This window comes from Synchiropus splendidus, chromosome 4 (assembly GCF_027744825.2).
Source record: "Synchiropus splendidus isolate RoL2022-P1 chromosome 4, RoL_Sspl_1.0, whole genome shotgun sequence".
Classification (NCBI taxonomy): domain Eukaryota; kingdom Metazoa; phylum Chordata; class Actinopteri; order Syngnathiformes; family Callionymidae; genus Synchiropus; species Synchiropus splendidus.
Window position 1 is genome coordinate 22,989,190 of NC_071337.1, and position 25,035 is coordinate 23,014,224.

The 25,035-nt window shown below is 42.4% G+C and overlaps 2 protein-coding genes across 4 annotated transcripts; both read left to right on the plus strand.

Moving 5' to 3' along the window:
* Positions 1 to 1,166: 1,166 nt before the first annotated feature.
* On the plus strand, positions 1,167 to 8,577 carry LOC128756918 (NXPE family member 3-like). Its single transcript, XM_053861763.1, has 7 exons — positions 1,167 to 1,964; positions 5,135 to 5,285; positions 5,699 to 6,163; positions 6,243 to 6,544; positions 6,960 to 7,030; positions 7,102 to 7,314; positions 7,401 to 8,577. The coding sequence occupies exons 2-7, from the start codon at positions 5,169 to 5,171 to the stop codon at positions 7,988 to 7,990; spliced, it is 1,758 nt and encodes a 585-aa protein (XP_053717738.1). The 5' UTR covers positions 1,167 to 1,964; positions 5,135 to 5,168; the 3' UTR covers positions 7,991 to 8,577.
* An 8,399-nt stretch (positions 8,578 to 16,976) lies between these two features.
* LOC128756919 (NXPE family member 3-like) lies at positions 16,977 to 23,655 on the plus strand. 3 transcript variants are annotated; one of them, XM_053861764.1, is made up of 7 exons: positions 16,977 to 17,053; positions 19,433 to 19,583; positions 20,216 to 20,680; positions 21,499 to 21,800; positions 22,215 to 22,285; positions 22,357 to 22,560; positions 22,647 to 23,655. In XM_053861764.1, the coding sequence occupies exons 2-7, from the start codon at positions 19,467 to 19,469 to the stop codon at positions 23,234 to 23,236; spliced, it is 1,749 nt and encodes a 582-aa protein (XP_053717739.1). In that variant the 5' UTR covers positions 16,977 to 17,053; positions 19,433 to 19,466; the 3' UTR covers positions 23,237 to 23,655. The 3 variants fall into 3 exon arrangements, with proteins under 3 accessions (XP_053717739.1, XP_053717740.1, XP_053717742.1); XM_053861765.1 differs by lacking the exon at positions 16,977 to 17,053 and adding an exon at positions 18,285 to 18,575; XM_053861767.1 differs by lacking the exons at positions 16,977 to 17,053; positions 19,433 to 19,583; positions 21,499 to 21,800 and having other exon boundaries at positions 20,482 to 20,680.
* The last annotated feature ends 1,380 nt before the right edge of the window (positions 23,656 to 25,035 follow it).

The window sequence follows — 25,035 nt, forward strand, 5'->3', positions numbered from 1 at the left end:
AGACGAAAAAGGCCATGGACAAAGAACCAAGTACAATACAAGCGTACTGTGTGTGTAGAACCTCGCATTTCCAAGAGTTGATGGTGCAGTGCCACAAATTCAGTGAGTGGTACCATTCGACATGTTCAAAAATCCCCCAAAATGCCATTGGAAATCAAATCATTTGGAAATGCGCTGGCTGTGTGTAATGAAAAGGTAATGTTTATAATTGGATGGTGTTCTGATTGATGCACAGTTAAACAACAAAGAAAATTAATAAATGCCACCCATGGTTACTAAATAACCTATCTTAATGTGATTTTTTTTTCCAATATATATATATATGTACATGAAGTACAGTCAAAACTCAGGGATAGTAGAGTGGAGCATCCGGAACAGGAATCCAGTGAAAGATTTTGCTAACCTCTTGTGTTTTTTTGTTTTTTTTTTAATGTATATTTTTTTATAATATCTATGCTGTTACCGTACATAAAGTCAATTTAATTCACAATTCTACAGAAAAAACTCTTCAAACTCACTGGGATAGTAGAGTGGAGCATCCTGAACAGGAATCCAGTGAAAGATTTCACTAACCTCTTTTATTTTTTTTAAACATATTTTTTTTATAATATCCATGTTGTTACCATACATAAAGTCAATTTATTTCATAATTCTACAGTAAAAGCTCTTCGAACTCTCAGGGATAGTAGAGCATCCTGAACAGCAATCCAGTGAAAGATTTCACGAAGCTCTTGTGGTCCTTTATATATATATATATATATATATATATATATATATATATATATATATATATATATATATATATATATATATTGCAGTACATAAAGTCAATTTATTTCATAATTCTACAGTAAAAACCCTTCAAACTCACAGGGATAGTAGAGTAGAGCATCCTGAACAGGAATCCAGTGAAAGATTTTGCTAACCTCTTGTGTTTTGTTTTGTTTTTTTTTTATGAATATTTTTTATAATATCTATGTTGTTACCGTACATAAAGTCAATTTATTTCATAATTCTACAGTAAAAACTCTTCAAACTCACAGGGATAGTAGAATGGAGCATCCTGAACAGGAATCCAGTGAAAGATTTCACTTACCTCTTGGGGTCTTTCTAATATATATTTTTAATAATATCCATATTATTACAATACATAAGCTGTATTTTTGTTTTACAAAACGTTGAAGACACTTTCTTCCAACACCTAACATCTATTTATCATCTCAGTAACACAACAACACTTTACTGGCGCTGACGGAGTCGCTACCGTCACGGCACAAATAGACGCGCAAGCTTTTTTTGTGGGCTGGCGAGATGGGAATATGGAGATCGCGGGCGAGCGTGATGCCAGTCGGCTCTCAGACGGGGCGCGCTGGCAGGGATGGGATCGCTGCGTCAGGTGGAGGTGGCGTCCTTGGGGTGTCTCCGGGTTGTCGAGGTTGTTGAGTCTGTCTTGCGCGCTCACTCGCTGTTTGCTGGATGAAGCGGTGGTCACCGCCTTTCGGTCACACAGTGAAGCACTAGAGCAGACAAGCGTTGCGCTATTGGCTGCCGCACCTTTTGGCAGGATGGCCTCGGGTGATGAAGGTTCCACCTACCGTAGAACGGTGAGCGGCAAGAGGCAGCGTTGAGACGCAGGCAAAAAAAAAAAACGGTGGCGTGAAGCAGAGCTGGCAAGGAGCCCTGGAGAGCATAGAGTGCAATGATCTTTCTCAGTACCACGGTCGTTCCATGACAGCAATACGTATAGGGAAGGCTGTTTACATGGCGTTGCATGCATTCATAGAAGCAGAGTTACATCCTGCAACCTTCTGGTTTGGTGTCACCAAACCAGACGTACCACACCTGTTTATATCTGCCTTGTTGTGAGTGGAATCCGCCAACACCCTGTTAATGAGACTCACGGTATGACTGACAGCCCATAAACCAGATGCGCTCTCCACCAAAGCATGAAAGTCAAAGAACGGGTAGGTGGCATTTCTGTCCTCTTGAAAATGTTTTTTTTTTTTTTTTTTTTTTTTATTGTTTTTCCATTTCTTTACAAATGATCGCTGTCATCGTCACTTTTCCTCACTTTTCACATTGAAAATAGTATTTCAAGTTGGTTTTTTTTTTATTTACTTACTTTTATATAGTTTTAATGAAACTAAATCTGCCTTCTCAAGTCATTTGGACAAAGGAGCATCAGAGACACAGCGCACAATTATATCATTTCCACTACTTTGATGTGAAAATAGGAAACACTGCGTCACGGACGACAGCGTCTGTGACATGGACATTATAAGAATAATATCACCTCAGAATTTGGGGCACCACCTGAGATTATGTTCTCGGGAAAGTATCAACATAATTAACCACAGCAAATTAATTAATAGAACAACGGAATCAATCTTTTTAACTGAAGTCACTACTTAATTGTCGGGATTTAATGTGCTTTACCGATCACAGGCTATTAGATCATTCCAAAGTAACGCAAGTACAAACACGGTAATTTGATAAGTTTCATGAAGAAATGCAGCACAGACCAAACAGGAAAGAATATGCAATGCGATGAAATGGAGGTGATCCCTTCCATAACGCGGTGGGACAAGTAAATCAGCCGTGACGTCATGTTTATCCTGGCTCTCAGACGCTCGCGTCCTGCGCTGGCAGGGATGGAATCGCTGCGTCGAGGTGGAGGTGGCGTCCTTGGGGCGTCTCCGGGCTGTCGAGGGTCTCAGTTCCAGACGAGAAGTGACACTGGCATCACCCTAGCCCGCGATCTACAAATACCCATCTCGCCAGCCCACTAAAAAAAAAAAAAAAAAAAAAAGTATGCGCGTCTATTTGTGCCGTGACGGTAGCGACTTTGTAAGCTCCAGTAAAGTGTAGATGTGTGTTACGGAGATGATAAATAGACGTTATGTATTGTAAGAATCTGTCTTCAACGTTTTGTTTTTTAAATACACGTTACATACTGTCATAATATGGATATTATTAAGAATATATATGAGAAAAACCACAAGAGGTTAGTGAAATCTTTCACTGGATTCCTGTTCAGGATGCTCCACTCTACTATCCCTGTGAGTTTGAAGTTAACTCTATGTATTGTGATAACATGGATAATCTCTCTCTCTCTCTCTCTCTCTCTCTCTATATATATATATATATATATATATATATATATATATAAAAAACAACAAGAGGTTAGTAAAATCTATGAATGGATTCCTGTTCAGGTTGCTCTCTGCAACTATCCCTGTGAGTCTGAAGAGTTTTTACTGTAGTATTATGAAATAAATTGACTTCATGTACTGTAATAACATGGACATTATGTATGTGTAAGGGTCAGCAACCTGAACTCTGTGAGTTCAACGAGAGCCGCCTGAGGGCTCAATTCTTCAATTCCTTTTGCAAAAAGGAAGTTCATTTTGGAATGAAGACGAAAAAGGCCATGGACAAAGAACCAAGTACAATACAAGTGTACTGTGTGTGTGTAGAACCTCGCATTTCCAAGAGTTGATGGTGCAGTGCCACAACTTCAGTGAGTGGTACCATTCGACATGTTCAAAAATCCCCCAAAATGCCATTGGAAATCAAATAATTTGGAAATGCGCTGGCTGTGTGTAATGAAAAGGTAATGTTTATAATTGGATGGTGTTCTGATTGATGCACAGTTAAACAACAAAGAAAATTAATAAATGCCACCCATGGTTACTAAATAACCTATCTTAATGTGATTTTTTTTTTTCCAATATATATATATATATGTACATGAAGTACAGTCAAAACTCAGGGATAGTAGAGTGGAGCATCCGGAACAGGAATCCAGTGAAAGATTTTGCTAACCTCTTGGAATTTTTATATATATATATATATATATATATATATATATATATATATATATATATATATATATATATATATATATATATTATAATATACTTGTTATTACAGTACATAAAGTCAATTTTATTCATAATTCTACAGTAAAAGCTCTTCAAACTCACATGGACAGTCGAGTGGAGCATCCTGAACAGGAATCCAGAGAAAGATTTCACTTACCTGTTGGAGTTTTTATATATATATATATATATATATATATATATATATATATATATATATATATATATATACTTGTTATTACAGTACATAAAGTCAATTTAATTCATAATTCTACAGTAAAAACCCTTCACACTCTCAGGGATAGTAGTGTAGTAGTAGTAGTAGTAGTGTTTAAAAAAAAAAACGTTGAAGACACATTCTTACAATACATAACGTCTATTTAGAGTCGCTACCGTAACGGCACAAATAGACGCGCATACTTTTTTGTGGGCTGGCGAGATGGGTATTTGTAGATCGCGAGCGAGCGTGATGCCAGTAGAAGTGGCCATTCGTGAACGAGTCGGCGTCACCAACCGAAAAAAAAGCACAACTTTACTCAGTTCAGATGGTCACTGGTTCACAGCAGGTTGTTGAGTCTGTCTTGCGCGCTCACTCACTGTTTGCTGGATGAAGCGGTGGCGACAGTGTAGTGAAAACCGTAATGCAGACAAGCGTTGCGCTATTGGCTGCCGCACCTTTTGGCAGGACGGTGCCGTGCTAACCTCGGGTGATGAAGGTTCCACCTACCGTAGAACGGTGAGCGGCAAGACACACCGTGAAGCAGAGCTGGCAAGGAGCAACGAGAGAAGAAACTTGAAGAGAAAAACAAAAGGAAAGAAAAGCGGCGAAAAAGCATAGAGCAGAGACACCGGTCCTTTTTTCAACCAGCGCGGAGGTCAGGACGGACAGATCCTTGCTTGGTGGACGAGCGCCTCTGTGCTTGTTGTTCATTGGCTGCGTCATCCGAGCTGCGGCCCTCCCAGTGTCCAGCGGCGGGAAGCAGAAGTCCGTTTGGGGCTCGAGGAATGTGATCTGACTCACCAGTTACAGTGAACAAAGGGGTAGCCTTCGTGTTCTCCGTTAAAAAAACAAGGACAGACATATAAAATGAGGTAGTAACCACCAATGGTTTACACATTACATTTATCTACGTGTAGAAATGCACACAAATGTGATGGAAACCAAACCGTCAATTCTGTTAATCCAGAATGAAGCAAAGGTGTGTCATCATATTAAGACTTCTCTTCTCTCCCAACCATCTCAACCTTTTCAGGTTGTCTAGTAAACCACCCCTGTAACCTTGGATCATGAAGGAGGAAGTAAAAAAATTGGGAAAGTCCTGCATTCAAAAACCAATGGCCGTTTTAATATTGCTTTCCATCTTCAATGCACTTCTCCTGTTTCAATACTGGAAAACATCAAAGGTAAGAGGGACCTTGCTGAGTGCTGTTTGATCATGCATTTATGAGGATTAAAATTATTTATTATTATTATTATAATAACACATATAGTGATATGTAATAAGTATGTGTTTGATAGATTCTTTTCTCTGACCAGCTGTTTTGCTGCTAGTCAAACACAATTCTGTTGGATTCCATTTGAGTCACATCAGAAGAGTAAAGCATGTTAATATGGTCTCTCACAGCAATGCTAACTTATCCAGAATAACCTTTTCTGTCTTGGACTCAGATATCGGATATTGAATCGTATTCATGTGATTAATGACACAATGACACAATCTTAACTTAACCTTAGCAGGAGTGACTGAAGCCAGTGTCATGACTATGTATTTTATTCCTCCTTCAATGTACAATCTGTTTTTTTCTTACTTTGTTAGGATCAAAAGTATTCACATCCACCACCAAAGTCCAACCAGCAGAACAATACTGGATTTGTATCCCAAGGACAATATAACTATAAATCGACAGTAGAAGGTGACATTTGTAAATTCCAACCCTCCTCCCCACAAGAACTTATTGAAGAACAGAACATATTCAGCTCAATAGCTTGGCCCCAAACACCACCCCTGCTGGGTAACAAGTCCACCAACGCCCGTGGCAGTAGCTTTACTCTTCACAGAGGCACTGGAGGGCAACAGTGGCATGTTGGCGATGAACTGAGAGTAACTATTACCATGAAGGACTTCCTGGGCAAACCAAAGAAGACTGGAGGAGATGTCCTAGTTGCCCGAGTCCACAACTCAGTTCTTCAGGCTGGTGTTGCAGGGCAAGTTATCGACCATGAAAACGGCTCCTACACAGCCACATTTCCTTTACTCTGGACTGGAAAAGCAACCATCGAGGTGAGGGTTGAAGTGCAGTTCACACAAGTTTACAGTCAAAGTACAGTACAAGACGCTGATTTGTTCTTTTGTCTGCCAGGTGACTCTTCTTCATCCCAGTGAGGCCGTCACAGTAATAAGAAGACTGAACAAAGACAATCCAGACAGAGTTTACTTTAAAAGTGTTTTCCGCCTAAATTCCATCTCTGAAACCATGAACTGTAATTTCTGCCTGCGACCCACCAACCTGCCAGTGTGTGACTTCACCGACCTGCGCACAGGGGAACCATGGTTCTGCTTCAAGCCAAAACAGCTGGGCTGTGAAAGCAGAATCAGCCATTCTAAGGGAGGATATCATAAAAAAATATTCCCTAAACCTGGTGAAGAAAAGATTTTTCAAAAGTGAGTTTTGTTGCACACGTGCGCTTCCAGTGTGGTCAATAAATCGAACAGCAGACACAACACAGCAGTTAAAATATGAGGTTCAAGTCAGTGAAGTGAAACACGCTCCCTTTCTCTCCTTCCCTCAGTTCATATGTTCGCCCTTTACCTGACATTGATACCATCATCTTAAATTTTATGCTGACATTCAAGTTCAAACCCAGGATCAGTCTTTGAAAAACCTCCCGCATTGTGTATGAGCGTGTAATGCAGCTCCTCATGTCAATCAAATGGCCCTCGGTGTATTTGCAGCAAAAAAAAAAAAGTACAATTTTGGTTTCAAATATGTGTCACATCTGCAAAATACTGAACATTTATTTTGCAAGTGAGTCAAATGGCATGTGTTCATCACATTTGAATGATTTAACCCTTTCAGGGGTGTCAACATGAAAGTGAAACTGAGATCTGAAGGACCAGCGTTTGTGAACGTGCTGCCACGGTGGACTGGTAAACAAAGTTGAGCTGATCATTGCAGCATGGCCGTTGTAGTACATTAATACATGGTTCTCTTTCATCAGCATCATCAGGTTCAGAGAGGAACAGAACCGTAGAGAACTTGGGACATTCTGGATATTACTACCGTGGAGAGTGGCAGGCCCTGGATGGGACCAGAGTTCAGCATTTTCAAAAGCCTGCTGCCATGAGTAAATGTCTCCAAGGAAAGAAGATCTACATGTTTGGAGACTCCACTGTCAGACAGTGGTATGAATACCTTGTTGAAAAACTGCCAGGTGGAGAATAATGAGAAATGCAATTACGGGTTGAGTACAAGCAGAATTTGCAACAAGTGTTTCTTTTTTTCCTTTTTTCTTCTTAGGTCTGGTGAATTTTGATTTCCACAATGGCCCAAAGACCGGACCGTACATGGCGACCGACATTGCAAACAACATCTTCATGCTCTACCAGGTCCATGGTCTGCCCATACGTATACGACCCATCTCAGTCAGCAAGGTTCGATACGTTGCCAATGAGCTGAACTCCATCGAGGGCGGAGCAAACACCGTTGTAATTTTGGGCATCTGGGCTCACTTTGGTTCATTACCCGAAAAGTTTTACCTCAGGAGACTGCAGCGCATCCGCAACGCTGTTGTGCAATTGTTGATCAGGTCTCCAGGCACACTGGTTATTATTCGCACTGGAAACATCAAAGACCTGTCTGCTTCTAGAGCAGTATTCAACAGTGACTGGTCCACCATGCAGCAGAATAAGATACTTCGAGCTGTGTTCCACGGAGTGAATGTTCGCTGGGTGGATGCCTGGGAGATGACATTGGCACATGATGCCAGGTTTCTGCTTCACCCCCTGCCCCCTATTATCAAGAACATGGTGGATGTGGTCCTGTCCTACATCTGTCCTCTGAAGGTGGGAAAGGTGCTTGGTGGCAAGAACGCTGTGGCCGTCTCCTGAACACAACTACTTAGAAATGGAATCCAAAGGATTTCCAGATATTGGCCACATTTGAGCAACGTATTGATCAACATTGGCTTCCATTGCATTGAAGTGACTAACAGTTACACAACAAGCATTTGTCACATGTGACTAAGAGCTGGGATGATGGACAGAGAGTGAGAAGGATGTTGGTGGGAGGAGTATATTCTATATCATTTTACATTTTCAGTGGTTTGACAACATGGTGACCTCAGTACCAAGCAGGAGAATCAAATCACACGACGATGTCTTTGGCTGCATCATTCTGGTTCCTGTGAGACTGAGCTGAATTAAGTCTTTGATGGTTTATTTTACGTCTTGACGCTCATTTCAAAATGATCTTTCTATGCTTCTAGGTTCATTTGGATGGTGTAATTTGGTTTTGGTTTCATCTAATTCATCAATAAAGTTTTGTGTGGTGGTGTGAGAAGGTGTCATCTTCATCATTTCCTTGAAGAACCGACCTTTTGTAATTATTGTTATTATACTGCACTTTTGCCTCCTATTTTTTTTAAATTTATTGAGTACCCTTTTTTTTAATTTTCAAACAATTTGAAGTTGTAAGATCTTAAAATGTCCAAGAGAGTCTGTCTCACAATCTTGGAGAATAAAAGTGGAGTGAATGATATTATGATCACAGGTGAGGTGAACGGAGGAGGAAGTGTCGGAGCAGCGCAGGCGGTGGCACCAGAGGGGGGTGAGCAGGTAGAAACAGGGGGGTTACTGGGGTTTGAACAAGTGGTGGGAGAAAGGAAGGAGGGTGATCGTGAAATAATAATGGGAGAAGGGAGCACTAGGGGGCATTTTGCTGCAGTTTTCCTTTTTGACTGTCTTAACAGAGTTTGTTTTCTCTCCATAGACGCTTGATCTGTTTTATTTTCTGTAGAGGCTGCTTCTGGATTTTCCTCTCTGAGTTCCAGATCTTCCACTGCTTCCACCCATGGTCTTTACCTGCTCCGAAGTCACAGGCATCACGCCAGTGATGAACTGAACTTCCATGCATGAGAATGCTTTCCTCTGCTGTGGCAACAGCAGGTTTTTCAGGCAGAGGCACGTGACTTAATTTCCCTTCTTTGTACACGATAGTATACTCCTAGGCTTGAAGTGTAACTGCCAATTATTGGATTCTGGCAGAAGCCATCTGTGGAACTGCTTTCAACTAATTGAAAAGTGACAATCATGGTTCATGATCTGTCACAATGGAGAATTTGTTCTCATGAAGTTCGATACGTGTTCAACGTCTGTGATGTGACTCTGATCGGCCTCTGTGATCCTTCTGGCATGTGGTGAGAAAGTATTGCACCGATCCCGAGCGGTGAAAGACTAAGCCAGCACGACAGGTTTCGCTGGGTCGTGGTGCACCAATAAAAAACCATGAGAAAATAACCAATAAGAAACCATGGCTCCGCTTCCAGGCTCCGAGTCCTGGTTTTGCTTTTTTCCCCTCTGTTCCTTTGGCACACGGCTGGAGCCGATTAACCTCTGATGACTTGTCTTCAAAAACACCTGGGCTCCAGCAACGTGTGCCAGATCGTTGTCTTTGTTTCCTGCCAGTTCTCCTAGTCCCTGTGTGTTTCCATGTTCCCTTTGATGTTTCCTCTGGTTCTGGTGATTTTGGACTCCTCTCGTTCCCCGTGGTAACTCCTGGTTCTCGTGTCTCTCCCCGTGTTCGGCTTCTTGTTCTGTGTGCTAGCTAGCTTGTTTAACTCCTGGTTCTCCTTGTTTTCGGTCTCCTGTTTTGTTAGCTAGCTTTTGGATTTTTCTGTGTAAAACCCTGGTGCTCTGAGTTTAGTGTTTAGTTTCTCCCTGTTTCCGTGTGCTTCCCTGGTTTCTTTTATTTACTCTCGGTTCATGGTGCTTTTCATCTCCTCTAGTTTCCTGTGATTTGAGTTTTCTATCTCCCGGTTCGGTGATGCTCTCTGTTGTGTTTTTGTTCATATATTAAAATTTTATTTGTAACGCGTTCCTACCTTCCTGTGCCTATCACCACTTGCGCATGGGTCCTGGTCACGTCCTCTTTACGTGAGCTTAAGCTTCACGTCCTATACGTGGCTTTTAGCTCCCTCGTCCCTCGTACCGTGACAAATAGTTCAGCAGGGTTCAACATTTCCTATGATTTGTTAAATGCTGCCTGTTGTACATTCGCCCCACTGCCACCCAGTGTCTTTTTTTAAGAAGTTGGTGAACTGGTGCCAGCACAGTTGAAAGATTAGGTTGACAAGTGTTGTAAAAATGTAACATCCCCAAATAGGCTTTCAACTCTGTTTTCTGCTGTTGGTGCTTCTTTTATTGGCGTCACTTTCTCTAGCACTGGGTCCAAGCCAGTCACGTCCACTCTGTGACACAGAGACAACACTGTCTCCTTCAAGAACACACATTTCAACCGTTTCAGTCTGAGTCCTGCAGTCTCTGAAGTACTCTCGCCAGCGCCTGCATGTGCTCTTGGTCATCTGTTCCTGTCACCAGGATGTCATCAAAGATTACTGCCACTCCAGCGATGCCTTGCAACAGTCCCTCCATTGTCTTTTGAAAGACCGATGGGCTTGATACTCCGAGTGGCAGTACTTTGTAGATGAACAACCCTTTATGTGTGGTGAGGGTCACATACGTCTTTGCGTCTTCATCTAATGGCATTTGGTGATACGCCTGACTCATATCTAGTTTTGTAAACTTTTTTTCCTCCTGACAAGGCCGCAAACAAATCCTCAAGCCTTGGAATAGGATACTGTTCAGGCTTGGAAACTTGGTTGATTAGAATCACCTGACAACCTAAATGAGCCAGGTACCACTGGCGCTGCCCATTCTGCATATTTCACAGGTTCTGTGATGTCTTCCGCTACCAGACGGTCTCATCAGTGACGTGTGGCGAGGTTTATGGATGGTGAGGCACTGACTTCATCACAATCAGATTTACGAACACATGAACCCTACAGAGCAGCCTGTTCACCATTTGACTGGCAGCAGCTAAGGGGTTATATCTGCTTTTTGACATACAAACTGTAGTATACAAAAAAGCACCAAAAAAAAAGTTATTATGGTCATACCTTTTTGCTGTTTGGGCGGGTTCAAGCGGGTGGCGATCTTCTCGCCTCAGACGACTCCGTCGGAAACTGCGTGTACAGCGCGACTCCACACAAACATGATGCCGGGGAGTAAAGGGTCTGGGCGCACAACATGGTTCAAAAACAACTTGTCAAACTCCCAGAACACCAGTGTGCAGTGCCGATGTTTGATAACTCTCTTGTATTTGCCTTTATTAGGCTGATAAACATCTGATTTTATTGACAGACAGATTTGCTTAAATGAATAATGCCCTGCTCTACAGTAGCTATTTTCACTGCTGTGGTCTCGTGGCAGTGCAGTCACTGAAGATCACCAGACTATTCATTGATCAGTTCTGACGTCGGGATCTGAACTTCACTGACTAAAACCTCCTCGATCTCTCTCCTGTGTTCAACGTGTTGTGAGAGCAGCGTGGATCAGTCAAGGCTGTCGTCTGTTGTCTCTTTTTCTGTTGTCGCAAGAAGAATCCCAGGGATCATAAGTGGCCCCTACCATGAGGCAGGAGAACTGCGCGCCTCACTTTCTGGCTTTTCGCAGCCGTTTTATGATGCTCAGGGCAAGAAACTAGTAACACACACACAGTTGTCGACCCCAAAAAAATCATGATATCCATCAGCTACACAATAGACAAAGTGTTTGAACATTTTAATAGGGACACACAGAGACACAGCAACACGTGCACACTGCATGGCAGCACGGTCAGTCGAGTGATTGTGCAATCTATGGTGAGGCTCAGCAGGTGGCTGCCTCACCGTGCTTCACTTCTCAGTACTTGAACAGTAAATGTGAAAATTCAGCCATTTTGAATAAAAACCTAAAACTGGTTAAATTTTAAAAAAGCATTCATAGCATACATCAGTGAATAAATATAACCATTTAATATATTTTTTCATTTTACATTTTCTTCTTTCCAAGATTGAGGCCCCACCTCACCTTCCTCCTCTGACTGCACGTCACTGGGTCTAATTCAACCTCAACCTCTGTTTATATATTATATTGTATAAAAAATATCGTAAATAACATCAAGCAACATACAGTTCTTTTATTTTTTTAAATTACATAATTTATACAAATATACATATACAAACATGTATAGTGAGCAGAAAAACAGAGTGGGAATCCAAGCCCACCAGAAATGGAGCAAATTCTGGGTTACATGGGTATATTTACATTTGGTGGCACAATGTTACAGTGGTCGTATTCAATCCGCTACAGAAGAGACCTGAAAAAACTGCAGTCCAGGCAGAAATTTCTGCCCCTGTGAAGGCTTCAGGCTTCTGTTGGCACTGCCCTGACTAAACTTGGTCCTTCATGCTGCAGCCTCCTTAAAGGCAAAGAAAGCAACAGGTCCAGACGGCATCAGTTCCAGGCTTCTGAAGTCCTGTTCAGGCCAGCTGGGTGGAATTGTCTGTGTGGAATTTTCACAGATAGCAACAACAGACATTAATGGAAAGGCTTCAAATATGAAATGCCGATTATATAAGGAAATTACGACTGTTATGCTATGGAAAGAAGTTTTGCGATAAATGACTGCACCAAATAGCATTTCATGTAAAGACACGGTAAAACGAGGCACGTTTGGGGAGTAGTCAACATTTATGCTGTTCGGCATGGAAAACAGCAAAGGAACTATCAGTTGAGACTGTTTGTTTTGTGGCGGTGACGCTCTCTGATGACATCTCTTGGTGAACTCTCTTCTCAATAACTGTTCGTTTTGTGCATTTTCACTAAATTCACCCAAAAAAAAAATACAAAAAGGCATTCAGATGGAAAGCTGACTGGTGAGACTTGTGAAATCCCGACGCAGCTTTATCCTGGTCGCCATGACAGGGACTGTCTCAACAGTGTTTGACCAGCATTCACTCTGCTATTTTGTGAGCGTGTAGCAACAATCACAATATAAATCACAATCACGATGTTCATCAAATCACCACCCAAGTATCTGGAAAATATTGAATCAGGCCCCAGTATCAGGCCCCCAGTAACGCTCTCTTCTTGTTCCCTGTGGTAAATTGGTTCTCCTTGTTTGTTCTCTCGTTCTGTGCGCTAGCTGGCTTATTTTGATTACTTGGTCTGAAACCCTGGTGCCTGAGTTAGTGTTTTGTTTCTTCCTGTTTCTGTGTGTCTCCTGGTTTATTCTGTGGTTTTACTATCTCTGTTCATTGTGCTTTTGTCTCTGTTTCCAAATTTAAGTTCGTTTGATTCTCCTGGTTCGGTGACGCTTTCTGTTGGACTCTTATTCATGTTTATGGACTTCTGCCAGTTTGGTGACTGTTTTTGGACATTCAGACTCCCAGTCCTGTTGTGTTGTTTTTGTTGTTTGATTAAAATTATTTTTGACTCGCTCCTCCCTCCTGTGACTTTCACCACTGCGCTTGGTTCCCACTCCACATCCTTGACCCGTGACACACATTGGACAAATTACACTCATATTATGGTGGCTCAGGGATCTAGACCCAAAGGCTAAAACCATTGTTGGTGAACAGAAGACAGAACGAGAGTACGTTTTCACAGAGCTTTTGATACAAATACACAAAAAGGAAACAACGGTATTGCCACAAAACTCAGAGCAAGGAAACGACACACGTGGACGGGGGAAAATGCTCAAACAGAGAGCAGGCGAACCAAAGTCAAGGCTTAAATAACGGAGAGAAACTCTGAAACTGAAAGTCACAAGGCTCACATTGGTGGAGAAAATACACACACACACACACACACACACACACACAAACACAAGGGAGAAAACACAAAGTGAGGATCAAAATACAACAGCAAAATACAGAAATCAAAACAAGGAATGAAATAAGAAGGCGGCAGATAATAAACACACATGCACGCACAAGCCAAATCTATCAATTAGAACAATGACACCAGAGGTAGAAATTTACCGGTGGATGCGAAGTAACCATCTGGTGATACAGACTGGAACCAGGGAGTAGATGAAGGGAAGGTTGATGAGAAGATTCGTCCCAGCTGTGCGCCTGCAACACTGGGGCGAGGCAGTGACCAAACACAAGACAGGAAAAAGAACACACAACAACCGGGAAACGCCAAAACAAAAGTGCAGCGTACAGAACATGACACATCATCCTTTATTAACATATAAAAATATATATAAAAGTGATTCCAGTAACACGTTTTTTTTTTTTGTTTGAAACAGCACTTAGGCAGATTGCAAAGTATTTCCTGTTCAACCGTGCGCCCTCTGCTAACACGCCATTGTGCGTCACACCAGCTTCTTGGCAGTGTGCAGTTGTCCCTGCTGTGAGTGAGAGAGCGAGCGATGCATCACCAGACAGCAGATCTACAGTGTACAGCATGTGATGGAAACGATTCCTGTGGTTTCCTCACATAGGCACGTTGTCAACACAATGGGCGAAATTGGGCTGTATCCGATGATTTTGGTGGTCGATGAATTTTTTTAGATTGTTGACAAATCACTGACCTACCTTTGTTAGCACCTACTTTAGATTTCTGTCTAATCCTAAATGAACTCACCTCACATGAAGGTGACACTGCTGTACTCCAAACAAATGAAATAATGACATATTATTTTTGTACTGCTTAACAATTCAGTTCCTCAGCAACCCTCTTGATTCTCAATGGGGAAAAAGAAGAGAAGCTGGTCAATTATGATCAATAGATTTGGGTATAGTTTTAGATTTTAGCAATCACACCATTCTACTCACTGAAACCGGTTTGTGACTTGTCTTTTTTTTATTCCATTTCGAAGAAAACCTGCTCTAAACTTATTGAGTGGTTTACTGCGTTGCACCTACTGTATGACAAGGAAACCTGCAAAACTTTCATGTCGCGTACAAACAGCTAAGACTAAGTGGATTTGGCATCTGTGAAACCGGTCTGAAAAGCCACATGTATTAACCCTGTGAAGCCTGAGCCATCAAACAGCTGACAGAAAGTTCCAGTGTCATTGCTTAAAACTATTTAAAAACAACTATGTACATCACTGTGTGGGTCATTTATCTGCTCAGTCGGACTGCATGGTCTTATATGGTCTTTTCTGAATCACATGATTAACATCATCTAACGTGATGCTTCCCAGGTCAGTTCTGTTATCATCGGTGCAGGACACTCTCTCACTGCCTAGATAATTTAAGCAGTTGGTGTTATTGAGCTTCCTGACAAATCTTTAACATTCAGTATATCACTCCATAATGCTAGTCATTCTTATCTATCTTATCTACATTTTTGCAGCATTCCGTTTCAAGCCGATTATTAAACAGTGAGGGATGGTCTGCCAGCGGTTAGCTAACAGAATGTTGGATCGCAGTTCAAACAAGGGCGGCTCTATTTTGCTCTGCAGATGAAGTTGAGCAGTCATGTTTGAGGTGCTTCGGCTTTAAAGTTGTGCTGTCAGTTTCCAGACCTCAAACGTTGAAATGTCTTTAAGAGTCAAGCGTAAGGAGCCCAATTCGAGTCCATGGAGTGTTTGCGCAAACAGTGTGGCACTAGTGACCATGACTGCCACGCTGACACATGACAACAAACAATAATATTACTGCATAGCAGTTAACCGCTGCAAATAGAGAACACCTTTGCTATAAATTGTGGTTAGATTCATGAACAAGCAGGCAGTCTGGGAAAGGAAGCACGTCATCATGATGCCTCGACTGAGCTTGACAACCCAACAAAGTACTAGCACAAATGTGACGTGTGACTTTATTAAAATCAAAAATCAATCTTGTCTGACAACAACAGTCAATTCCGTGCTAGCATGACATGCTAGCTGCTAGACATGCTAGCTGCTAGCATCACAGATCAAACATGACGCACTCTTTCACATTATAGCATGATATCGCAGGGGTTCGGTCAGGATCTCATTCAGGAACCAAAAACAGGAACAGAGGTTAATAAAGCTTCATGATTTCAGAGAGTCAAACAATTTCTAACTGCAACTTTTTTTTTGCCTGCGTCATGCTTGACTTCATCAAGTCACTTCCCACAGCACACCTGACGGTCTTGAGAGGTTGCCGTCTTGGGTCTCACCTCCATCAGCGAAGGAGCATGAATGTTGCCCAATAAATGTGGGAAGCGAGCAAGGCGGTAATTACTTTTTGTGAATGACCATGACTTCTCTGAATATTACTCTGTTTTCTTAGTATTGCAAAACGACAGCACGTGCGTGAATGTAGTTCCCTCCACCACAGAGCGAATGCTGCCTGTGTCATGTGTTTTGAATTTCAATATCATTGTGAAACATTTCAGAGCCGTGCTTTTGATTGGTGTGTGGGAGACCAGCAACCAGTCTGGCTATATATTAATGTTCTACTCCTCCAAAGATTGCGGTGCCCTTAGTGGGACCTCCAGTCTGTCCTGGTGGCTTCCGCAAGGCTGCACTTTGAGACACCTGAATAGGTTCTGTTAGTCATACGGTGATTTTTCAACACTTGGATCTCTGGCTAGCGTCGGCAGTTTCCTTGGTCAGCGAGGCTCCTAATCGAGAACCTCTGGTGGGCCTCCATGATCTTAGAACTTGGGCTGTTTGTCTGCCATGCTTCTCAGAGGACTCTCTGCTGAGAATGTTGATGCTAGTGGTACATGGTGACCATCGGCAGACAATATTTCCTTGATAGGTTGTCACCATCGCTGGCACTCGCGGTGTTAAACACTAGCTATTCTAAGACCTGCATGTCATGGCCATCATGTGTCCTATCGGCGCTCAGCTGGGAGTACATTTTCCCATAAGCCTTCACTCTGCCCCCTTAGCTTGTTAGGGGGCATGAGAGTGATACGTATAGGAAAGGCTGTTTACATGGCGTTGCATGCATTCATAGAACCAGATACATCCTGCATCCTTCTTGTTTGGTGTTGTCACACCAAACAAGAAGTACCACACCTGTTTATATCTGCCTTGTTGTGAGTGGAATCCGCCAACACCCTGTTAATGAGACTCATGGTATGACTGACAGCCCATAAACCAGATGCGCTCTCCATCAAAGCATGAAAGTCAAAGAACAGGTAGGTGGCATTTCTGTCCTCTTGAAAATGCATATTCACTTATTTTTGCATTTCTTTACAAATGACGACTGTTGTAGTCACTTTTCCCCTTTCACATTGTAAACAGTGTCTCAAGTTTTATTGATTTTTTTTTTATGTATATTTTTTATAATATCTATGTTGTTACCGTACATAAAGTCAATTAAAATTCATAATTCTACAGAAAAAACTCTTCAAACTCACTGGGATAGTAGAGTGGAGCATCCTGAACAGGAATCCAGTGAAAGATTTCACTAACCTCTTGTGGTTTTTTTTAAACATATTTTTTTTATAATATCCATGTTGTTACCATACATAAAGTCAATTTATTTCATAATTCTACAGTAAAAACTCTTCGAACTCTCAGGGATAGTAGAGCATCCTGAACAGCAATCCAGTGAAAGATTTCACGAAGCTCTTGTGGTTCTTTTTATATATATATATATATATATATATATATATATATATATATATATAGATATATATATATATAGATATATATATATATTACAGTACATAAAGTCAATTTATTTCATAATTCTACAGTAAAAACCCGTCAAACTCACAGGGATAGTAGAATGGAGCATCCTGAACAGGAATCCAGTGAAAGATTTCACTTACCTCTTGGGGTCTTTCTAATATATATTTTTAATAATATCCATATTATTACAGTACATAAGCTGTATTTTTGTTTTACAAAACGTTGAAGACACTTTCTTCCAACACATAACATCTATTTATCATCTCAGTAACACAACAACACTTTACTGGCGCTGACGGAGTCGCTACCGTCACGGCACAAATAGACGCGCAAGCTTTTTTTGTGGGCTGGCGAGATGGGAATATGGAGATCGCGGGCGAGCGTGATGCCAGTCGGCTCTCAGACGGGGCGCGCTGGCAGGGATGGGATCGCTGCGTCAGGTGGAGGTGGCGTCCTTGGGGTGTCTCCGGGTTGTCGAGGTTGTTGAGTCTGTCTTGCGCGCTCACTCACTGTTTGCTGGATGAAGCGGTGGTCACCGCCTTTCGGTCACACAGTGAAGCACTAGAGCAGACAAGCGTTGCGCTATTGGCTGCCGCACCTTTTGGCAGGATGGCCTCGGGTGATGAAGGTTCCACCTACCGTAGAACGGTGAGCGGCAAGAGGCAGCGTTGAGACGCAGGCAAAAAAAACAAACAAAAAAAAAAAAAACGGTGGCGTGAAGCAGAGCTGGCAAGGAGCCCTGGAGAGCATAGAGTGCAATGATCTTTCTCAGTACCACGGTCGTTCCATGACAGCAATACGTATAGGAAAGGCTGTTTACATGGCGTTGCATGCATTCATAGAAGCAGAGTTACATCCTGCAACCTTCTGGTTTGGTGTCACCAAACCAGACGTACCACACCTGTTTATATCTGCCTTGTTGTGAGTGGAATCCGCCAACACCCTGTTAATGAGACTCATGGTATGACTGACAGCCCAAAAACCAGATGCGCTCTCCATCAAAGCATGAAAGTCAAAGAACGAGTAGGTGGCATTTCTGTCCTCTTGAAAATGCATATTCACTTATTTTTGCATTTCTTTACAAATGACGACTGTTGTAGTCACTTTTCCCCTTTCACATTGTAAACAGTGTCTCAAGTTTTATTGATTTTTTTTTTTTTTTTTTTTTTTAGTTACTTTTATATAGTTTTAATGAAACTAAATCTGCCTTCTCAAGACATTTGGACAAAGGAGCATCAGAGAGCTCTCTTCTTTTCACATCACTTGCTGATACTGCACACAGTTAAATCACTTAAACTACTTTGATGACTGAAGAATCGGATTGAAATGATTTTTTTCATAAACTATGCTCTTGGATCTGTCCTTCCCCACTGGAATGTTTTGCTCAGATTCGTGACTGGAAGATTGGGACTGTGATTGGAACACAGATAAGTTTCGTTTTCCGATCACAGATTTAAACTGGACATCTTTTATGTTCACATACTTTTAACTATGTTGCTTTGTTTTTTTTTTGTTTTTTTTTTTGCACACTAGAATACAGTTTAGAGTAATTTAACTGACTGAATTCCATGTTTTGAGGAGTCAGCTCAGCTCATTGAATTCACATACACATTTACATTCAACAAAGGTGTGAACTTCATGTTCTCCATTCTGAAAAAAACAAGGACAAATATATGAATTGAAGATGGTAACCTCAAGTTGTTCGCACATTACATTAATTTATGTATAGAAATGTGTGCAAATGAGATTGTAATAAGCAGAACCTACACTTTTATTTATTTACTTGACTGCTTGTGGTTGAGCATCAATTTTGTTAATCCAGAATTAAGCAAAGAACTAGGTTTTCTTCTCTTCTCTCCCTACCTTCTCAACCTTTTCAGGTTGTCTAGTAAACCACCCCTGAAATCCTGGATCATGAAGGAGGAAGAAAAGAGTTTGGGAAAGTCCTGCATTCAAAAACCAATGGCAGTTTTAATATTGTTTTCCATCTTCAATGCACTTCTCCTGTTTCAACTCTGGAAAACCTCAAAGGTAAGAAGAATCATTTTTATTTCAGATATTGTTGAGTGCTGTTTGGTCATTCATTTATGAGAATTAAAATTAAAATTATTGACAAATGTCACTACAAGAATGAGAAATCTCAAAAGAACATGGTTCATGGCAGCTTGACGAATGAAAAGCAGAAATATATTTCCTCTTGCATAAGTCCATTTGTTACAAAACATTTAGAATCAATAGAAGAATGAATCATGGACGCCACAATGTACACGCGGGATGATCAGGTGCAAAGGTCATCCCACCTTCTTAAACACCACATAGTGATATGTAATAAGTATATGTTTGATAGATTCTTTTCTAGCTTAATCAATTGTTTTTGCTGGACTTCGTAAAAATTTACAAAGTCAAGCCAAGCCAATAAAGTCAGGCCAAGCCTGTCAAGCCTGTTGGTGACTGTTTGAGTCACAGCATAAGAGTAAAACATGTTAACACAGACACTCACGGCAATACAACTTATCCAGAATAATCTTTTCTGATGAGTGATTAATGACACAATGACACAACCTTAACTTAACCTTATGCAGGGGTGACTGAAGCCAGTGTAATCATCATGTATTTTATTCCTTCCTTCAATGTACAATCTGTTTTTTTCTTACTTTTTTTAGGATCAAAAGTATTCACGTCCACCACCAAAGTCCAACCAGCAGAGCAATACTGGATTTGTATCCCAAGGACAATATAACTATAAATCGACAGTAGAAGGTGACATTTGTAAATTCCAACCCTCCTCCCCACAAGAACTTATTGAAGAACAGAACATATTCAGCTCAATAGCTTGGCCCCAAACACCACCCCTGCTGGGTAACAAGTCCACCAACGCCCGTGGCAGTAGCTTTACTCTTCACAGAGGCACTGGAGGGCAACAGTGGCATGTTGGCGATGAACTGAGAGTAACTATTACCATGAAGGACTTCCTGGGCAAACCAAAGAAGACTGGAGGAGATGTCCTAGTTGCCCGAGTCCACAACTCAGTTCTTCAGGCTGGTGTTGCAGGGCAAATTATCGACCATGAAGACGGCTCCTACACAGCCACATTTCCTTTACTCTGGACTGGAAAAGCAACCATCGAGGTGAGGGTTGAAGTGCAGTTCACACAAGTTTACAGTCAAAGTGTCATGGCTCCGCTTCCAGGCTCCGAGTCCTGGTTTTGCTTCTCTCTCTCTGTTCCTTTGGCACACGGCTGGAGCCGATTACCCCCTGATTACTGTCTTCAAAAACACCTGGGCTCCAGCAACGTGTGCCAGATCGTTGTCTTTGTTTCCTGCCAGTTCTCCTAGTCCCTGTGTGTTTCCACGTTCCCTGTGATGTTTCCTCTGACTCCGGTGTTTTTTGGACTCCTCTCGTTCCCTGTGGTAACTCCTGGTTCTCGTGTCTCTCCCTGTGTTCGGCTCCTCTTGTTCTGTGTGTTTGCTAGCTCGTTAAACTCCTGGTTCTCGTATCGCTCCCTCTCTGTTCAGCTTTTTGTTTTTGTGTGCAGCTAGCTCGTTTAACTCCTGGTTCTTATTGTTTCGGTCTCTTATGCTAGCTAGCTCATTTAACTCCCGGTTCGGTGACGGTTCTCGTGTCTCTCCCTGGTTTCTTTTGTAGTTTCCTCCCGGTTCGGTGACGCTTTCTGTTTTGACTTTTTACTCATGTTTGTGCACTTCAGTTAGTTTCATTACTGTTTTTACATTCTGCGGTTGCTCTGTTTCTTCCCGGTTCGGTGACGTTTTCTGTTCTATTTTAGTTTGTTTAATTATTAAATATTTATAATTCCCTCCTGTGCCTAAAGCCACTCGCACTTGGGTCCTACACCACGTCCTCTATACGTGGCTTTAGCTCCCTCGTCCCTTCGTACCCGTGACACAATGTACAGTACAAGACGCTGATTTGTTCTTTTGTCTGCCAGGTGACTCTTCTTCATCCCAGTGAGGCCGTCACAGTAATAAGAAGACTGAACAAAGACAATCCAGACAGAGTTTACTTTAAAAGTGTTTTCCGCCTAAATTCCATCTCTGAAACCATGAACTGTAATTTCTGCCTGCGACCCACCAACCTGCCAGTGTGTGACTTCACCGACCTGCGCACAGGGGAACCATGGTTCTGCTTCAAGCCAAAACAGCTGGGCTGTGAAAGCAGAATCAGCCATTCCATGGCAGGATATCGTGAGAAAATATACCATGACCCTGGTGAAGAAAAGAGTTTTCAAATGTGAGAGTTTTGTTGCACACATGCGCTTCCAGTGTGGTCAATAAATCGAAGAGCAGACGCAACACAGCAGTTAAAATAGCAAGTCCAAGTCAGTGAAGTGAAACGCGCTCCCTTTCTCTCCTTCCCTCAGTTCGCCCTTCTTCTTGATGTCGACACCATCAAGTTCAATTTTATTCACAGATTCTGAAATTCAAGTTCTAACCCAGAATAAGTCTAAAAGTTCCTTCATTGTGTATGAGTGTGAAATGCAGCTCTTCATGTCCATCAAACGGCCCACAGTGTGTTTGCAGCACAAAAAAAAGAGTAAAATGTTGGTTTCAAATATGTGTCACATCTGCAAAATACTGAACATTTATTTTGCAAGTGAGTCAAATGGCATGTGTTCATCACATTTGAATGATTTAACCCTTTCAGTGGTGTCCACATGAAAGTGAAACTGAGATCTGAAGGACCAGCGTTTGTGAACGTACTGCCACGGAGGACTGGTAAACAAAGTCGAGCTGATCATTGCAGCATGGCCGTTGTAGTACATTAATACATGGTTCTCTTTCATCAGGTTCAGAGAGGAACAGAACCGTAGAGAACTTGGGACATTCTGGATATTACTACCGTGGAGAGTGGCAGGCCCTGGATGGGACCAGAGTTCAGCATTTTCAAAAGCCTGCTGCCATGAGTAAATGTCTCCAAGGAAAGAAGATCTACATGTTTGGAGACTCCACTGTCAGACAGTGGTATGAATACCTTGTTGAAAAACTGCCAGGTGGAGAATAATGAGAAATGCAATTACGGGTTGAGTACAAGCAGAATTTGCAACAAGTGTTTCTTTTTTTCCTTTTTTCTTCTCAGGTCTGGTGAATTTTGATTTCCACAATGGCCCAAAGACCGGACCGTACATGGCGACCGACATTGCAAACAACATCTTCATGCTCTACCAGGTCCATGGTCTGCCCATACGTATACGACCCATCTCAGTCAGCAAGGTTCGATACGTTGCCAATGAGCTGAACTCCATCGAGGGAGGAGCAAACACCGTTGTAATTTTGGGTATCTGGGCTCACTTCGCTTCATTTCCTGATGAGGTTTACCTCAGGAGACTGCAGCGCATCCGCAACGCTGTTGTGCAATTGTTGAACAGGTCTCCAGGCACACTGGTTATTATTCGCACTGGAAACATCAAAGACCTGTCTGCTTCTAGAGCAGTTTTCAACAGTGACTGGTCCACCATGCAGCAGAATAAGATACTTCGAGCTGTGTTCCACGGAGTGAATGTTCGCTGGGTGGATGCCTGGGAGATGACATTGGCACATGATGCCAGGTTTCTGCTTCACCCCCTGCCCCCTATTATCAAGAACATGGTGGATGTGGTCCTGTCCTACATCTGTCCTCTGAAGGAGGGAAAGGAGCTTGGTGGCAAGAGCGCTGTGGCCGTCTCCTGAACACAACTACTTAGAAATGGAATCCAAAGGATTTCCAGATATTGGCCACATTTGAGCAACGTATTGATCAATATTGGCTTCCATTGCATTGAAGTGACTAACAGTTACATAACAAGCATTTGTCACATGTGACTAAGAGCTGGGATGATGGACAGAGAGTGAGAAGGATGTTGGTGGGAGGAGTATATTCTATATCATTTTACATTTTCAGTGGTTTGACAACATGGTGACCTCAGTACCAAGCAGGAGAATCAAATCACACGACGATGTCTTCGGCTGCATCATTCTGGTTCCTGTGAGACTGAGCTGAATTAAGTCTTTGATGGTTTATTTTACGTCTTGACGCTCATTTCAAAATGATCTTTCCATGCTTCTAGGTTCATTTGGATCGTATAATTTGGTTTTGGTTTTATCTAATTCATCAATAAAGTTTTGTGTGGTGGTGTGAGAAGGTGTCATCTTCATCATTTCCTTGAAGAACCAACCTTTTGTAATTATTGTTATTATACTGCACTTTTGCCTCTGATTTTTTTTAAATTCATTGAGTATCTTTTTTAAAATTTTCAAACAATTTGAAGTTGTAAGATCTTAAAATGTCCAATAGAGTCTGTCTCACAATCTTGGAGAATAAAAGTGGAGTGAATGATATTGTAGTGTGGTCAAAGAAGCAGGCAGCTCATGCCCTGGTCACTGTGGAGTTCCTCAGGAACGCCAAACCGGCAGAACATCTCGTCAACCAGTTTCTCTGCAGTGGTGGTAGCACTCTGGTCGGGAACGGCAGAGGCCTCTGGCCATTTTGTGATGTAGTCCATGGCTACCAATACATAGCGGTTACCCCAATCCGTGGTGGTGAATGGACCCAGGATGTCAACTCCCACTCTCTCAAATGGTGCTCCTACCTGGCACTGCTGCAAAGGGGCATGTGACTGCTTGGTAGGGCCCTTCTTCAGGAGCTGAAGGATCTTCTGTTGACCCCCTGGAGATGTGCAGCAACGGTAAAAGAGCCCATCTTGATCTATGATGCTGGCCCACTGAGAGTATAATGCCTTGGTCTCTTGGTCAAGTGCTGCTACCTCTGACCACTCTGGTCGTCGACCAGCCTCCAGCCATGATTGAACCCTGGAGAGGACAAGATCTTGCTGTTGCTCCCCTCTGAGTCGCTGGAGATCGATTGTCTCGCAGTCATCGTCGCTGGATGTCTCTGTAGCCTGCAATGCAGCCACCCTGAGATCCTGTGATTGGCAATTCTCCGAACGCTGACAAAACCTGCACTTTTTCCCTTCACAAGGCCGCCGGGACAGGGCATCTGCATTGTTGTGGAGTCTTCCCGCCCAATGTCTAATGTCAAAATCATAGTCTTGAAGGATCTCCATCCACCGCGCCAGCTGCCCCTCAGGTTCTTTAAAATTCATCAGCCAGGTGAGTGAAGCGTGGTCAGTCCGCTGGATGAACTTCTGACCATACAAATATGGTCGGAAATGGCGGAGACCCAGGACAACGGCCAGCAGCTCTCGTCGTGTGACGCAATAATTTCTTTCTGGCTTGCTGAGGGTGCGGCTGAAGTTTGCGATGGCCTGTTCACCATGATCTCCCTCCTGTGACAGCATAGCCCCTACACCTACGTTGCTGGCATCCGTGTCCACAATAAACGGCCTTCCTGGGTCGGGGAAGGCTAGCACTGGAGCTTCTGTCAAAGCAGATCTCAGCTGGGAGAATGATGAAGCACAGGCGTCACTCCACTTAAAGTCTTGGCCTTTCTGCGTCAGCTGATGCAGGGGACTGGCAATGGTGGCGAAGTC

What these genes read in the sequence shown, in the direction of transcription:
- LOC128756918 (XM_053861763.1), top strand. Translation starts at nt 5,169, where the DNA reads ATGAAGGAGGAAGTAAAAAAATTGGGAAAGTCCTGCATTCAAAAACCA. An exon ending in CTGGAAAAGCAACCATCGAG is followed by an intron (nt 6,164 to 6,242) that starts GTGAGGGTTGAA and finishes TTTGTCTGCCAG; the next exon opens with GTGACTCTTCTTCATCCCAG. An exon ending in GAAGAAAAGATTTTTCAAAA is followed by an intron (nt 6,545 to 6,959) that starts GTGAGTTTTGTT and finishes TAACCCTTTCAG; the next exon opens with GGGTGTCAACATGAAAGTGA.
- LOC128756919 (XM_053861764.1), top strand. Translation starts at nt 19,467, where the DNA reads ATGAAGGAGGAAGAAAAGAGTTTGGGAAAGTCCTGCATTCAAAAACCA. An exon ending in CGTACTGCCACGGAGGACTG is followed by an intron (nt 22,286 to 22,356) that starts GTAAACAAAGTC and finishes CTCTTTCATCAG; the next exon opens with GTTCAGAGAGGAACAGAACC. An exon ending in CCTTGTTGAAAAACTGCCAG is followed by an intron (nt 22,561 to 22,646) that starts GTGGAGAATAAT and finishes TTTTCTTCTCAG; the next exon opens with GTCTGGTGAATTTTGATTTC.